Source organism: Gossypium hirsutum, chromosome D06 (genome assembly GCF_007990345.1).
Source record: "Gossypium hirsutum isolate 1008001.06 chromosome D06, Gossypium_hirsutum_v2.1, whole genome shotgun sequence".
In the NCBI taxonomy this organism is placed as follows: Eukaryota; Viridiplantae; Streptophyta; class Magnoliopsida; order Malvales; family Malvaceae; genus Gossypium; species Gossypium hirsutum.
The window spans coordinates 61,370,185-61,387,141 of NC_053442.1; the positions used below are offsets into that span (position 1 = coordinate 61,370,185).

Consider the following 16,957-nt stretch of genomic DNA (forward strand, 5'->3'; position numbering starts at 1 on the left):
ATTAGGGACCAAAATTGCAATTATCCCATTCAACTTTTCAACATTCGGTGCAACTTGCTCAACCTTTTTAACAAGTTGCTTCCTACCTTTGTTGACTTTTCAACATTGTCTGTAGTAATATATCTGTATTTTTTAAAATCTCAAACATGGACTGGTAGTCCCGAATCCTATAAACTGATTTTTTTTATTTAGATTATTTTATATTTTATAAAATTTTAAATTAATAATAATAAAATTATGTTTTTATTATTATAAAAATATACAATTTAATTCCACCCAAAGAAAGTTATTGACTTCGCCCTAGAATATAGAAATGCAAAACTACCCAAAATTCAAATATGTGTTATATATATATATATGATTCGAGTGCAATTTTGTAAGAAAAAGCTCAAATGAATCGCTTAGTTTACAACTAAACTTTATAGTTGAAAGTCTTACTAGAGAGTAATCTAGATTAGAATATAGATTTAAGGTTACTACATGGTGAATGTGTATAACTTAAATCATAGCTTATAATTATTAAAGCATAGTCAAATAATTGTTTGGGAAAGGCCCTATAGATTTAAAAAGAATTTGAATCGCGTAACCAAGTTTTTTGTGTCTGTCTCTAATCTTACTTGCACCTACAATTTGATCCAATTGCAACTTTTCATATATCGAGACTTATAACTACTAGCAAAAATCAACGTTCCTTCAAATATTAAGGGTCTGTTTGATTGATGGAATTGATTTTCCGGAAAATCATTTCTAACTTTTCCAGCGTTTGATTGGCGGAAATATTTTCTATTTGGAAAATAAACTCCAAAACAAGGGAAAATGTGTTACATTTTAGGGAAAATGCCTTACCCTTTCAATTTCCGTAAGACATTTTCCGTGCTGTCCTCTCTATCGCCTCCTTCATTCCTTCCTTCATTTCCGGTAGAAAAATGCTTCTGTTTATCGATTTTCCAGTAACTTGTTTTTTTAATTATTCAATACTTGTTTTTTTAACACAATTACAAATAATTTATTTGATATTAGTTTTTTTCAATTTATAACGATTAATATTATAGCTTAATAATTGAGTATTATTATAAATAAATCATTGCAATATATGTAAAAATAATTTAAAATATAAAAATTTATTAATATATATTAATATATGTAAAAAAACTTTTCCGAAAAATATTTTCAAAAAATCTGCCAAGTAGCAGAAAATATTTTACACAGATTCAATCAAACACCAGAAAATATTTTCCAGTAAATCATTTTACAGAAAAGTAAAACATTTTTCAAAAATCATTTTACGGAAAATATTTTACTGGCAATCAAACAGACCCTAAATATTCAAATTTGTAGAAAAAAATTGAATGGATATTCGCATATATCTTAACCCACGTAAAAATTACCATTATTTGGTTTATTCGTCGGGGCAATTGAGTGAATAAGATCGAATGAGTTTTGAAATTTTTTGGTCCATATTAGAATTTTTAATTTCTCTTTTCACATTTTCTTCATTAATCATATATATTTTTAAATTATCTTTTTTTTTCAATTTCCTCCTTCGACTAAATTATTTAAATATGTCATTTTTTTTAAGATTTAGGGAAATAGATCGATTTTGAAGAGAGTGTGTGAAAGTGTGTCCAGTCACATACTCTCTCCTCGGCCATCGATTTTTAAAGTTTGTTAAGGTTAGGGTTTTTTAGTTTAGAATTTAAGGTTTTTATTATTTAGGGTTTTGAGAGTGAAAGTTTATAGGTAGATTTGAGAGGGTCAGGGATGCGATAACGCATCTTAAAACACATACATTTCATATGTCATATTAGGATAGAACCATTATCTCAAAAATTCATCTTATAGAAGTCGGGTTTCGGGGTGGCAGTGCTTGATACAGTCATGGGTCAAAGTCGAAGTTTAAGTGGAGGTCCCAATCGACGACCGTTATACGGTCACAGGTTCGAGCATAATTGGGGGCCAATTGACAGTCGTTATGCGATCACGAGTTCAAGCTTTTTGGATATCTATAAATGATGCATTATATATATATCATATATAAGATTAATGTCATAATCATAAGAAAAACAAAGGGTTTTTCGATACAATTAGCGTAATTTTTTTTTCTCTATTTCTAAGTGGCCAGTATCTTTAACATTTTATTTTTATAAGAGCAAAAATACTTAAAAAATAAACAAAAATTATAAGTTGTGAATTAGAAGTCGTCAGGTAGCAAATCCAAGCGAAAATACCTAAAAATATATATAAAAAAAGGTTATAAAAAATAAATATAAAAAATTATAAAAATAGTAAAAATATTATAAAATTACTTTTCAGTCCCTTGAATAGTGGACCATCAACATTGTCCCCTCTACCAAGAACAGCACAACGTTCAGTGCACCATTATGGCATCACCCAAAGCCTTGTGCAGTCAAAAATTCCTGCACTCAAAGCCCCCTGCACAACCAAAGCCCCTTGCAGTCGAAAATTTGAAGAGTTTGATTAGTTATAATTTTTATAAATCTTATTATTTTTCTAGTATTTTACAAGTTTTTACAATTCATGTGATTTTTAAAATTTTTAAGTGTAATAACTTAGATGTGCCATGTGGTGGATTTTGATTAGTTATAGGAAGTGATTGGAGTTAAAATAAGTTTGAATGAGCGGTGTATTTATCTACAGTTAATGTAAAAATAATAATGGCAGTGAAATTAAATACTATAACATAAGACAAAAAAATAAGCTAAATGCACTGCACGACACATCTTATCCAAACCCACACTTATCTTAGAGTAAATTATCTAATGGAAATAAACTTTTAAGTCTTGAATCGTGGTGCAAAATTCTTTTAAGTATCAAATAAAAAAAATATTAGAAAGCAAATGATAGATTAAGCCTATTTTTTGTTATTAGTTTACGTTTTAACAAAATTTTAATAATATTAATTATGAGGTAAATCACACTCAAGGTTAGTGATTATTAGTAAATTTATATTTTTATCACTCAACTTTAAAAAATAATAAAATGGTCATTAAACTATTCAAATATTTTCATTTAAGTCACTAGTCTATTGAAATTGCTGCTGCATGACCTTCTCTATTCGCATCACCTGCCTCAATCAAAAGCTCTCATTCCCTTTATCTCCTATAATTAAGTTTTTTTTCCATGAAATAACTATGAACATCACAAATCAGTGAACCAAAATTCAAATAATTGTCTTTTCCAATCATCAGCATTGATTGTCAAATTGGCTTAGATCTAATGTATATTCTTTTACTCATTGATTGATGAATATTGATCTGTTGTATCAATCATCAAATTATTGTTTGGAGCTCACTACCTGGATTTTATTTTTAAAAAAATTAACAGCTTGATGAATTAAATAAAAAATTTGAATATTTTAGTGACTTAAATGAAAACTTTTGAATAGTTTAATGACCATTTTGTAACTTTTTAAAATTGAGTGACCAAAACATAAACTTACTAATAGTTTAGTGACTTTAGCTGTATTTTACCCTAAATTATTTAAATTTTTTTTTGAAATAGGTTCGGTTTTAGGCTTGGAAAGCCGTTAAGCGACTCAAATCTGAATTTGAACCTCCACACAGTTTTACCATAATACCCTTTATATTCCCTTTCTCACTTTCCCTCCCATATTCAATCAAGAGGCAGAGAGATTTAGGGTTTGATTTTGAGAGAAAGGTATTAGCTCATTCTTTGCTATGGAAAATTTAACAACACTCGACACTGGAACCGCCGACGTTGCAGGTACTTCGATTACCTTAAAATACCTCTCAATTTCTTGATTTTCCCCCTGAATTTTATTGGGTTTTTTAAAATTTGTTTAAAAAATAATAATAAATTTTAGCCAATTTTTAAAAGCATTATTTTCCCCCTCGAAAGGTGAATTCACTGAATCTTTCTAATCATTTTATTGTTTTATTTTTGTTAATTTTTTTCTTCTAATCTTAAATCTGAGAAGATTCGAATTGGGATTGTAATGTTTTCATGAATTAGGTCGAGGAACGAACCCTAATCCTAAATAGTAATTTTATCTGCATAATGTTAGTTGAATAAAATGGATAGTTTATTTATTTACATTTTGGATTTGGTAAATTGGTTAGTGAGACTATAATATAGTTTAGTTTGATGCTGGAGAAATGCCGGAAAGTTGAAGTTTGATTTGCTGCTGATACACCTGTTTAGTTTGATTTCTATGAGCTGATGTAGAGGTTAGGAAGAATTTTTTTTGTTCACCATTGAATGGAAGATTGGTTGTTCTTTTTTAACATGATTAACTTAATTTCAGCTTAAAAATCTGTTCGGATTTCAGGTGATAAATTGAAAGGGGAGATTAAGGAAAATAGATGCTCAATGGGTAATATGTCAAGGAAAGGGCTTACTGACATATCCAACTTACAGCAGCAACCTAAATTGTTAAACCAAGGTGCAAAGCTGCTGTTGCAAACTGCTTCACTCGGGACTAAAGATTACATTGACAAACTTCAACAGGTATGCTTTGAACATCAATTAACTCACCTTTCTTTGTTTTTATTTTCACCCCATCATTTGTTTATGTGTGCCTTTAGCTTATTGAGGTTTTTATTGAATCTGCCTCAGGAAAATATGATGCTGATGAAAGTTCTTGCAGATAGAAAGTATTCTCTATGATTGATTTTATTTTATTTCTTTTCCTTCCCTTTCTAACCATTGCTTGCTGTTATTTGTGTTTGGATGACTTTCTTTTTTATGGTTGTGTTTTTCTTAATTTTGGCCAGTAAAGTCATTGAATTGAGTGGAATTGAGTTACAAAAGCTGAGAATCAATTTGGAGAAGTTTCAGCAACAGAACATGGTACTTGCCCAAGCAAACAGCCAGATGTTAGCGGTACCTTAGTACTTCTTTGTAACTGTCTGTTTCTCAGTTTATAACTCTTAGGGGCATACTTTTAATGATATTATGATCTTCTGGTAAGGCTGATGTCTTACTTTGGGTTTTGCAGGAACTTAATTCAAGCAAAGATAGGGTAAGTTTTCAGAACATTAAGTTTCATGAACTTCATCTTGCTTACTGCTTTTGTGCAACTGTATATTTTTGGGACTTGACCATTGAGTTCTTTTGTTTTCAGTTAAAAGCCCTTAAGCATGAGCTGGGATGTAAAAATGCTCTGCTTAAAGCTATTAAATTGGAGGTATTTTTATTTTGCAATAATCTACTCATCTAAGTGCACAATAGTCAAGTCTAAATTAGATTCCATTGCTGTTTATCAAATCCTTTGACACCTGCAGAACATCCGGAAACGAAGCATTAAATAGAATAATTTACAGCATCTGTATTGATTTTCTTTTCTTATGTTTTACCAATGTAACATGTTATTCACACATTCTTTTCCCATGGTTTGAAGCTAGGAACAAACAAGTGTGGCAAGGTAGGTGAATCACATGATGAAGAAGATGGCGAAAATAAACCTTGTAATATGAACGGGTGTGGCGAGACAGGTGAATCTCTTAAAGGAGAAGATGAAGAGAATAAACCGTGTAATATGACCAGAAAGAGACAATCGTACGATCTTGGTAACTTGCTTGACAGAAATTTTAGTTGAAAATTATTAATGTTGTTCATCATACCATCGTCATTTATCATTCGCATGCTGCTTCAGGTCCTTGTAATATTAAACCAGTCCAAGGCAAAGAGGGGGTCAAGAACAAAAGGTTTTTTTACATTTTTATTGCTTTGTGCAAATTAGTTTTCTAATAACTTTAGTGCTTCCCAATGAAAAAGGAAAATTATGGTTTCTTTTATGTTTCCTTAGCAGGATGTATGCAAAAAGGCAATCTGCTAGGCATAAAACCCAAGCAGAAACAACTGAATATGTAATTGAGGTAGATGATACAAAATCTTTTGATTCTACCTGTGATGATAAGGTCCATGAGAGTGGCCCTTCTGATATCAAACCAGTCCAAGCCAAGGAGGGGATTGACAACAAAAGGTTTTTGTACATTTCTTATTGCTTAGTGCAAATTATTTTCAATAACAGTGTAGTCTTTAGCTTTTTTGTTTGAAAACTTCAGTGACAGAGTAAAATTCATGGTTTCTTTTATGTTTTGGTTGCAGGGTTTGTTCAAGAAGGCAACCTGCTAGGTTTAAAGCCCAAGAACCTGAAACTACTGAATATATGTTCGAGGTAGATGATACAAAATCTTTTGATTCTACCCGTGATGATAACGTCCATGGGAGTGGCCCTTCTGATATCAAACCAGTCCAAACCAAGGAGGGGATTGACAACAAAAGGTTTTTGTACATTTCTTATTGCTTAGTGCAAATTATTTTCAATAACAGTGTAGTCTTTTAACTTTTTTGTTTGAAAACTTCAGTGACAGGAAAATTCATGGGTTTTTTTTATGTTTTGGTTGCAGGGTTTGTTTAAAAAGGCAATCTGCTAGGTTTAAAGCCCAAGAACCTGAAACTACTGAATATATGTGCGAGGTAGATACAAAATCTTTTGCTCCTATCTGTGATGATAAGGTGTGTAAAAGTGGCCCTTCTGATAGTAAATCCGCCCAAGGCAACGAAAGGGGTGACAGCAAAAGGTTTTCTACATTTTCTATTGCTTTGTGCTAATTAAGTTTCTGATTAGATTGTTTTATTTGAAAACTTAACAACCATGGATTTATGTGGGTTGTTTTAATGTTCATATCTTACAGGGTCTTAAGAAGGCAATCTGCTAAGATTAGAGCACAAGAACCAGAAATGAGCGTAGATGTGTCTGACGTAGATGATGTGAGGTGTCTTTTTTCATCTACCAGTGATGATAAGGTGCATGAAAGTGGCCAACTATCTTCCGATTCATCGGTGAAAAGCGAACAGGAAGAAGGAAATACGAGTATGTCCACCAGAAGTGAAGCTCAAGAACTTAGAAGGGTGTCTGTGGGAAGGCCTTTACGCCGAGCAGTGGAGAAGGTCCAATCCTACAAGGAAATGAAGCTTAATGTGAAGATGCGCAGAGAAGTGTGAGTGAGTTCATTCTCTTAGCATCGTTCTAATAAGCTTTGAGTTGCATCTAATTTCTGTGTTACCACAACGCTGTATAATATATGTTGTGCCTTTTTCTTTTTCTTGACATGCCTAACCCAATGCATCTACCATGTATGACTGTTGGAAATGCCTGAATTCCAAGTAGTTTTGTAAGATTTTTGATCCATTTGCTGGTCGAATGTGGAATATTTCTGTGGGAATTTTCATAAGAGAATTCGCCTCTAGTTCAAACAACTCTTATCAATTCCCAATCTTTTTAATTCTGTTATTTGAGTTTCGAGATCTATTTTTGTCTTTTACTTTTCAATGTACTCTTAACTTAATAATGGAGGGGAGGGGGGGCAAACCCCGAATTTTACCTCATTATCTAATTTATCTTTGATGGATTTCACCTGAATTCCATTGGCTGAGCTTAACTGAATTCTAATAAAACCCAAGTAAAATTCAATAGATGGTTGGATCCTCACCCTAGATAAAGAGTAGCTTTAAAATTCGTGGCCAGCGTTTACCTCTTAATAGATTTACAGAATGCAAATGATTAGTTATTGAGCTTGCTTCGGTAAATATATTGAGAAAAAGAAAAAATAGAGTATAATATTTGTTGAAGGTGTCTAACATAAATATGCTCAAAATTCTTAAATATGTTTTTTTTTCTTAATGTTTTGATGAATCTATTTCAATGCCTATATATCATATATATTGAATTGTTTTCAGATTTTTTTTCCACCTTTTATTAATTGGTGACTTGACATTTTAAGGAAAAAAACATAAATTCTGCCGCATTTTTCTTTCATATAAATCAAAATTAAAAAATAATTAATAAAATAAGTCAAATGGTAATTTATTTTCTGAAAGTAAGTTTAAAAATGAAAAATCATCTCTAAAAATAAAACATATGAAGACGCAAATAATAGGCGATTTGAGAACCTACTCTCATCGTCTACTCTAATTGCTATCTTCATATGTTGCCGACTTTTGCCAATGAATTTATTTTCTTACACTTTTAATTGATAAATAAATAATAATTTTACATATTTATTAATTATTTTTGAGTTTTGATGTATATGAAAAATTTTCATCTTACTATTTTTTATTAAAATAATATAATTTTATTCCACAAAAAAACATATAATATAATCTTATTCAAAGCTATATCAAGAAAAAATGGTTAAAATCAACTAAAACCTGTTGGTTATTTGTGACATGCATAGGCATACTTCCAGCTACACCTGTCCATGGGCCGGGCGGCCCGGCTGGCCTGACGGTCTGACTGCTTGCCTGAAATATGGGAGAGTTCGGGTAAAAATATAGGCCCAAAATATGGACTTCGACAAAAATTTAAGCCCGTTTAGAAAACGGTCCGGGTCTCGGGCAAAATTTTTTTGGCCCGGGCTCGGCCCGAAAAATATTAAATATATATTTTTTTATTTTAAAAATATAACAGCTTTTATTTTAAGTTTGATTTACTTTTCTCTTAATGCTGCTGTCAGTGCTGTGCCTTCCTTTTTTCCGCATTTCCAAAATCGACAGACACCCAAAATCCCTAACCCTATTGTGCTGTCTCCTGTGCCTTCCTCCCTTTTTTTCCCATTTCCAAAATCGACGGTCTCTTCCAGTACCGTTTGCTCATCTTCTTCGTTTGGTACAGGTACGGGTTTGCTCATCTTCTTCGTTTTCCTCGTTTTCATTCTCTGTGACTGTAAGATACTTCATTTCTTTTGATTCTTCTTCTTCAGGTTACTCTTTTATTTCTTTTATCAATTACCCTTCTTCTTTGCCTGCACATTCAATTAAGCGCAACTCTTTTACTCTTTCAAAATCTGAGACATTGATTTTTTTTCTAGAGATTGTGTTCTTAGGTGTTCTGAATCAATGGTTAGGATTATGTTACAAAGTTGAAACATTAGATAAATATTTATTAAAAACAATTGTTCTTTCAATGAATTTATGCATCAAAACAGCAATAACATAAATACCAAATGTAAAATAAAACGTATTAAAGCATCAAAAAGCTTACCTGAAATGCAGACCGAAAGCTCAAAAAATCAATAAACATATGAACAACGAAGAGAAGAAGAAGAAATAGTATATGAAGGCACACAGTTTAGCAGGCAGGACAAGATTAGTCTACTGTTTTTTAGGCAAAGATTAGTCCAAACTCCAAAGTTAATATAAAAGGGTCAAACGTGTAGGAAGTAAGCAATGGGATAACAATAACATTAGCTGACCAACCATTATAACAATAATATTAAAATCAAGAGTAGATACTGCTAAGTTCCCACTTTCTGCAGATTACCCACTCTTTTTCTTAGAAACAGTTTGAATTAAAAATGTTAGAATTAAAAATGGAGAATATTAGAGGGTAGAGTCAGTAGTGAGTCATGTCAATGGAGAATATTTAATACAATTCTTCCTTTCTCTTAGAAACAGTTTGAATTAAAAATGGAAATCTAATCTAACATTCTTACTTCATTTCTAATTGCAGTTTTCTTTCAACTTCTTTCTACTGAAGTTACACACACTTCATTTGGGGCATCCTTTTGCTGAATGTTAACCAATGTTGACTATTCTAGAACTATACCACATCGACATATAAGAATGTTAAATTAGATAAAGCAGGTTTCTCGGCCTCTTGAATTGCGAATTGGGTTTAGTTTATTCCTTTAAATAAGGTAACATATGCAGATAACATGTGCCAATGCTCTGCATGTATTCTGTTTGTTTCTAAGTTTGTAAAAGTGTATAAAAAAAGTGTTTATATATATTCCCTTCCATTTTCTGACTGTTAATCTATAATAAAAGTTTATATGAAATTTGTCAATTATTTTTTTGTTAATCTATGATTCAATCAAATAATTAAGTGGTAAATGTTTGTTTATATGTTTATATCTGGAAATAAAGTTATCAGAATTTTGAAATTGCATGAGATTCGAGTTTAATGAATTTACTATGATGTTTACTAAGATCACAAGCTTAGTTTATTCATTTAATCTCATCTTCTTCTTTTTTTTTTTTGCTTTGTTTTTTTGCAGAAACAATCGACATTGAAATCGATTTGGCTTACCTTAGCTTCCTTTCCTGTAAGCTTTCATTTACATTTTCTTTTTACAATTTAATTTAATTTGATTTTTCTTTATTTTACTTTGTACAACATTTTGCAGATTAGCAGATTTTCCCGTAAGCTAAACTTGCTTATCTACTAGTAGGAAAATAATGGGATTGAGAAATAGAGATGCTTCTATTTAAGATTTTGGATTGGATTTGTGCAGTTTGAATTTCATTAATTTCTTTTTTGGTACATATGTAATTTAGCTTATAGAATAAGTATGACTATCTCAATTGTTTAAACGCAAAGGATGTTTTCTAGTTTAGGTTTATATTATATATTTAATAATTTGCCTATTGTTTATATATAAATTTGAAATCTAATAAATGTTTTTGTTCCATTCAATTCTTATTCATTTTTTGTTTGCATTTTAATTTTGTTTGTGTTTTCTTCTACATAACGGTAACGGACTTTCAAAGTTAAACTATTTTATCTAGTTTTCATTTGTAGACCATGATATATTTTTAAATTATTTCAAAAATTTTTTATACAAGGTAATTTTAAAGATAATTGATTGTAGCTTAAAATTATTTCAAAAGTTAGTATGAATTTTATTAAAAAAATATTTAATAACAAATTATATATTTGTAATTTTTAAAAGATTAAATTAATTTTTTTATTATTTTAAAGAGTTCAAACTTCAAAGTACAATTTTTATTATTTATAGCAAATTAAAGAGTTATTAATTTAAAATTCTATATATTATTTATAGCAAATTAAAGAGTTATTAATTTAAAAGACTGATAGTTTAGTTAGTAGTTAGCTGCTAATAGTTAAAGTCAGTTAAGTCAGTTGTTAGTTGTATTCTGTTAATATTTTTGTGAGTGAGTTAGTCAAGATTCTTTTAACTTATTGTTAGTTGATTTCTTGACAAGTTCATTAACTTATTCATTGTATAAATACATAGTTTCAATTTTGTTGGGATTATTCGAGTTAAAAATATAAAACAAGTAGACTCTTTTTCTCTTATATATATGATTGTTGTATATATTATAAATAATATATAATATATTATTATATTATTATATAGAACATATTCTACGTTATAATTAGTTTAATATATCTTGATGCTTTTTTTTTTCTTGTAATTACACTGTATCATATTAGTCAAAGTTAAACAGTAAGTATGCATTTTGTTTTAACCTATTTGTATATTTAATAAAATATTTGTATATATATTCAGTAACCGAGTTATAAATAAGATTATTTTTGGATTTCAGGACTTTAATTTTTATGACTATGGCTAGTTCGAACACTCCTATACTTGTGAATGATGGGTTTAATGAGTACGAAAGTGTTGTCAAACGTCAAAAGTCTACCACTTCAAAGGTGTGGGATGAAATGACAAAGCTTGAATGCGAGAACAAAAATGAGTTGAAGGTACAATGTAATCACTGTAAGACTATCTTCTCTGCTAAATCTTCTAGTGAAACCTCTCATTTAAGACGTCATCTAAATAGCTGTTTGAAAAAAGTTAATAAGGACATCGCTCAATACATCATAGCCACTCAACCATCACCAGAAGGTGTTCCATCTATAAAAAACTACAAGTTTGATGCTGATGAGTGTCGTCAAGCTATTTCTACTTTTCTTGTGTGTGGCAAGCATTCATTTGGGACAGTTGAAGAACCAGGATTTAGATACATGATGAGAATTGCTAGTCCTAATTTTAAGAATATAAGTAGACAAACAGCTATTTGGGATGTCCTAAAGTATTATGCAAAAGAGAGAGATCATGTTAAAGAAGAGTTGGCTAAAGCACCTGGTTTAATTTGTCTAACTTCTGATAATTGGAATTCGGAGCATACTAATGATGAATATATTTGCATTACTGCTCATTGGGTTGACAAAGATTGGAAGCTACAAAAGAAAATCATAAGGTTTAGAGCTTTATTTCCTCCATATGATGGTTTGAACATAGCGGATGAACTTGTTTTATGTTTATCTCAATGGGGTATAGATAAGAAAATTTTTAGCATCACTTTGGATAATGCTTCTTATAATGATGTTATGGTTTCTTGTCTTAAAAATTATTTTCGTGCAAATCGAGCTATTTTGTGTGATGGTGCTTTTTTTCAAGTTAGATGTTGTGTACATATATTGAATCTTATAGTTAAAGCTGGTTTGGAACTTGCCGATTATGTTGTTTGTAAGATTCGAAATGGGATTAGGTACATAAAAAAGTCAGGAATTCGTAGAAAAAGGTTTTATGATGTGGCCGACAAAAGTTTTCATTTGAATGTGACCAAAAAGTTGCGGCAAGATGTGTGTGTGAGATGGAATTCTACTTATTTGATGCTTGAATCTTTTCTTTACTATAAAGATGTGCTAGATTATTGGGGTCAACGGGATAAAGATTATCAAATGTTTGCACTTTCTAGCGAGGAGTGGAGAAATGTTGCTATTCTTTGCAAATTTTTGAAAGTATTTTATGATGTGACTTGTGTTTTTTCTGGTTCTAATTATCCAATGGCTAATCTTTATTTTAGAGGGGTTTGGAAGGTTCACAAGCTCTTGATTGATATAGTTAAAGGCCCTTATTCGTTTTTAACTTCAATGGTTAAGCAAATGCAAGAGAAATTTAATAAGTATTGGGCTAAGTATTCGTTGATATTGTCATGTGCTGCAATTTTAGATCCTCGTTACAAGTTGAATTATGTGCAGTATTGCTTTAAAACAATCTATGGTGTTCATGCTTCAGATTTTGTTGAGACCATTCTTAGCAATCTTAGACTCTTGTTTGATGAGTATGTTAAGAAATCCAAATCCATGTCTTCCTCTTTGGCTGGGAGTTCTAATGTTTCGGATAAAAATCCTGTTGATTCTGGTTTGGATGAACACAATGATAATAGTGCTGATTTTGGTGGATATTTTGATGAGAGTGATGATTATAAACGGTATTTAAATGAATCTAGCACTAGGAGTGAAAAGTCACAGTTGGACATTTATTTGGAAGAATCGGAGCTTGAGTTGAATAGTCAAATAGATGTTTTAGATTATTGGAGCAAAAGTTCAGTTCGATACAATGAGCTTTCATTATTGGCTCGTGATCTTTTGGCAATTCCAATATCGACTGTAGCTTCCGAATCGGCTTTTAGCATGGGTAAGAAAGTTATCACACCTATCAGGAGTTCACTTAAGCCAAAAACGGTTCAAGCCGTTGTTTGCTTGGATGATTGGATGAGAGCTAAGGGATTTTCAGCAGGTAATTATTATTCTCGCTTTATTGTTGTAATTTTATATTACTTTTTCATCAATTTGATTATCTAATTATTCATTCTTATTTCATGTTAGAAATTGGTTGCAAAAAGGATGATGACGATGAGGTTTCTTCAGTTGCTTTTTAAGATACTTTCTTTCTAAATGTTTAAATTTTAATTTAGCTAACAATTTATATTTTGTTATAAAATTAAATATGTTGATGGATTAATGTATGAATACTATAGTTTGTTGTTTATTGCTATAAAATTAAGTATGTTTAAATATTTTGTTATAAAATTTAGGTGACATGATAGAATTGGAAGTGATAAAATTGGACTTATAGCAATGAACTACTTAGGGGAGATTTGAGAGTATTGTTACTAATATTACAAAGGTTTGTTCAAGACTATGATGTAATTATATGATGTAGGAAGCATGAAAATTTGGTTATGATTATTTAAACCCATATTGTATTGCCAAGTTTGAATAGATTATTATGAGTTATGGCAATTCATTATATTTTGTTGCCTAATTTGATTTGATGTCTTAACTAATCGATGCATTCGACGTATTACATCAATGCTTGCTTATTGTTTTTTTATATAATTTTATTATGATGTAATTATATGATGTAGCAAGCATGAATGCTTGCTGATTGTTTTTTTTACAATTTCCATATTTCATGGTCTTTATGTGAAAGTTGAAAAGGTTGTAAAAATTTGCAGAGCAAAGACAAAAATGTTGCTAAGCTTATTCAATCATTGCGACCAATTCCAAACCACTTTCATGGTAAAAAGTGACGTTATATTAAAAAGGGAAGATGTGATTTTACATTAATACAAATTGGTTGGGTGCGAATGAATTAAGATGCACGAATTAAAAAGTGGCGGTTAAACAGGTTGCATGCATAATTTTAATTCTAATCCAACAACTTACCTTTTTCGGACAAAGCAGTTAAACAAAAGTTGGTCAAAGAAAGGTTAAATTCTATTCTTAAAGGTTAAATTCTATTCTTAGTCTTCTACTTTGTGAAAATTATGAATTTAGTTTTTGTAAATTAATTTGATTAAATTTAGCTTGTGTGTTTTTTAATTGGTCAGATTTTGAAAAATGTAGTCTTAGCTTAAAAGGTTGCAGTTAAATTAATTTGATTAATAATAAAACATCTTTGTTATAGCAATTAATACAATTAACAATTAATACAATTATTACAATTAATAATTTGATAAATTTACTAATCAAATGTTAGATTTTATTACAACAATTAATACAATTAATAATTAATAATTTCAAAATTTTACTACCAATTAATTTTAATAATAATTAGTTTTAATTTTATTAAAAAATAATTTTAATTTAAAAACGGGCCGGGCCGGGCCCGGGCCCGGGCCCATATTTTTTCCCCGGGCCAGGCCTGGGCAAAATCTCAGGCCCATATTTTGGGCCGGGCTTGGTAAACGGGCTTAAAATTTTTGTTGGCCCTGCCCGAACCCGGTCCGGCCCGGCCCATGGACACCTCTACTTCTAGCTGGGTTCTTTTACTTTTTTTTCTAAAGAAAACTGTATGTTTAAATTCTGAATTAGAATTTATTTAATTTTTCAGTCTATTTTATTATTAAAATAAAATAAAATATAAAAAGTATTTTATATTTTTATAAATAAATTTAAATAAAAATATTTTTAATTTATTTGATCAAAATATAGAAAACCTTCATGTAATACAATAGCCTTGAGTAATTAAATTAATTAACATTGCAAAAATAATTTAAATAGAAAATGGTAAAACTCAGTCTTATAAAAAACAAACAGAAATAATAATTAATTGTCATAATTCAAATTCAACAATTAAAAAAGAAACAATGAAATCTAATCTTACAAACTCAAATTAGCATTAAACAAATCCCAAAATAACATTGAAATCAAATCATACGAATACATTAATTAAATAATACACCAATTATAAACAAATCTTATTGAAATGTCAAATCCTTTTTGAGATCCTTGGAATAGATAAACCTCTTGAACTTTAATTTCAAATGCTAGCAAAAACGCATCTACAACAATGAAGACAATTAGAAATTATGTTAGCCTTGAAAATAAAATCATTCTATAATAACAATCAACAACATTGATGATTAAAAAAAAAAAACTCTGTAATTATTGAAAGAACTTACCAGAAAGCGTTAGAGTTGTGGTAACGGACAATAGAAATGAGTAATATAATTGTATGTAGACTTTTCACACTTGATAACATCTTTTGGGCAAAGTTTACCACAATCAGAGCATTTAGAGTAGCCCTCAACGTTCCTAAAAATTTAAGATCACGACGATGTGGGTGATCAACATAAGGCCATTTCATCCCATCCTTGAGAAATGGAATATTTCCAAGAACACATTTGGGATGAGCAGAAGTACCACAGATTGAACAAAAATAATACCAAAAGTTTGGATCTCTTTCTTGTTCACAAATATCATAGTAACATTGCTCTTAATCATTATCATAAGTAAGGTTTAGCATGTGTTCATCAATTTTGTGAAGAGCTGAATGTGGTAATGCTAAGCATCCAAAATCCAAAGCAAATCTGCACTTTCTGTAACACCCCTTACCCGTATTTCTTACCGGAACAGAGTATGAGGCATTACTAAATTTTTAAAAAATTTTCGACAGCATTTCTACTTATTTTTACTTAAACCTCCTGCAAATTTTCAAACACATTTCAATATTTCCAACCAAGATCAGTTGTATAATCATACACAATTTAACCATTACTAACACCACAATTTAAACCGAACCATAATATATATTTACATAGTTTCGCCATATTACATAAAGTCGTCTATACATGCCATATTTTCGGAATACTAGTTGCAAAATACCCAAATGATGATGATAGTGTGGATGATTGTCTGACTCCGTCCAAGTTCCGGGTTGATGGATATCACTATAATCAAGGGGAAAATGAAAACGAGTAAGCATATAGCTTAGTAAGTAAACATATGATGAATAAAAAAATTTCTCACATAATTCCACCATAAAACAATTTTTAATCACAATTAAATCTATTGTTTGTTCAATTTCCAGCAAACTGTTTTTCTGCATCATGGTCACTAATTTATTTTTATCTGGAGCTACAGAGCTCCAAATTGAATTCCGTAAATTTTCCCCAAAACTAGATTCATATACCTTTCCACCATAAAATTTTTAGAATTTTTGGTCAGGCCAATTAGTACAGTTTATTCTTTAAATTTTCCCCTATTTCACTGCCCGACAGTCCTGACCTCCCCTTACTAAAATTCACATAAATCTCTGTAAAAATTTCAAAAAAATGTTCTCGTTTGTTTCTATTAAAAATAGACTCAATAAGGAATCCAGGCATATAAATTTAAAGGCATAATTATTTTTGTAACATTTTTGGTGATTTTCCAAAGTTGGAACAGGGGATTTCGAAACCAATCTAGCCCTGTCTCAGTAAAATTCAAATATCTCGAAATATTCAACTCTTTTGCTTGCTCTATTTCTTTCATATGAAAATAGACTCATTTAACTTCAATTTCATTTATTATTCAACCTCTAACTCATTTTCCACCATTTATGGTGATTTTTCAAAGTTGCCCAACTGCTGCCATTCAAAACAGTTT

General features: G+C 30.3%; 1 protein-coding gene across 3 annotated transcripts; it reads left to right on the top strand.

Moving 5' to 3' along the window:
• Positions 1–3,553: 3,553 nt before the first annotated feature.
• LOC107939521 (SHUGOSHIN 1) lies at positions 3,554–7,279 on the top strand. 3 transcript variants are annotated; one of them, XM_016872865.2, is made up of 12 exons: positions 3,554–3,744; positions 4,310–4,488; positions 4,597–4,634; positions 4,755–4,863; positions 4,979–5,002; positions 5,105–5,167; positions 5,381–5,549; positions 5,636–5,687; positions 5,789–5,965; positions 6,091–6,267; positions 6,393–6,566; positions 6,681–7,279. In XM_016872865.2, exons 1-12 carry the CDS (start codon positions 3,699–3,701, stop codon positions 6,988–6,990), a joined length of 1,518 nt encoding a protein of 505 aa, XP_016728354.1. In that variant the 5' UTR covers positions 3,554–3,698; the 3' UTR covers positions 6,991–7,279. The 3 variants fall into 3 exon arrangements, with proteins under 3 accessions (XP_016728354.1, XP_016728355.1, XP_040951989.1); XM_041096055.1 differs by having other exon boundaries at positions 3,588–3,744; positions 5,792–5,965; XM_016872866.2 differs by lacking the exon at positions 6,091–6,267 and having other exon boundaries at positions 3,585–3,744.
• The last annotated feature ends 9,678 nt before the right edge of the window (positions 7,280–16,957 follow it).

Coding starts and splice junctions, on each gene's coding strand:
- LOC107939521 (XM_016872865.2), top strand. CDS start 3,699: ATGGAAAATTTAACAACACTCGACACTGGAACCGCCGACGTTGCAG. Junction 3,745..4,309: donor TGGAACCGCCGACGTTGCAG/GTACTTCGATTA, acceptor TTCGGATTTCAG/GTGATAAATTGAAAGGGGAG. Junction 6,567..6,680: donor GAAAGGGGTGACAGCAAAAG/GTTTTCTACATT, acceptor CATATCTTACAG/GGTCTTAAGAAGGCAATCTG.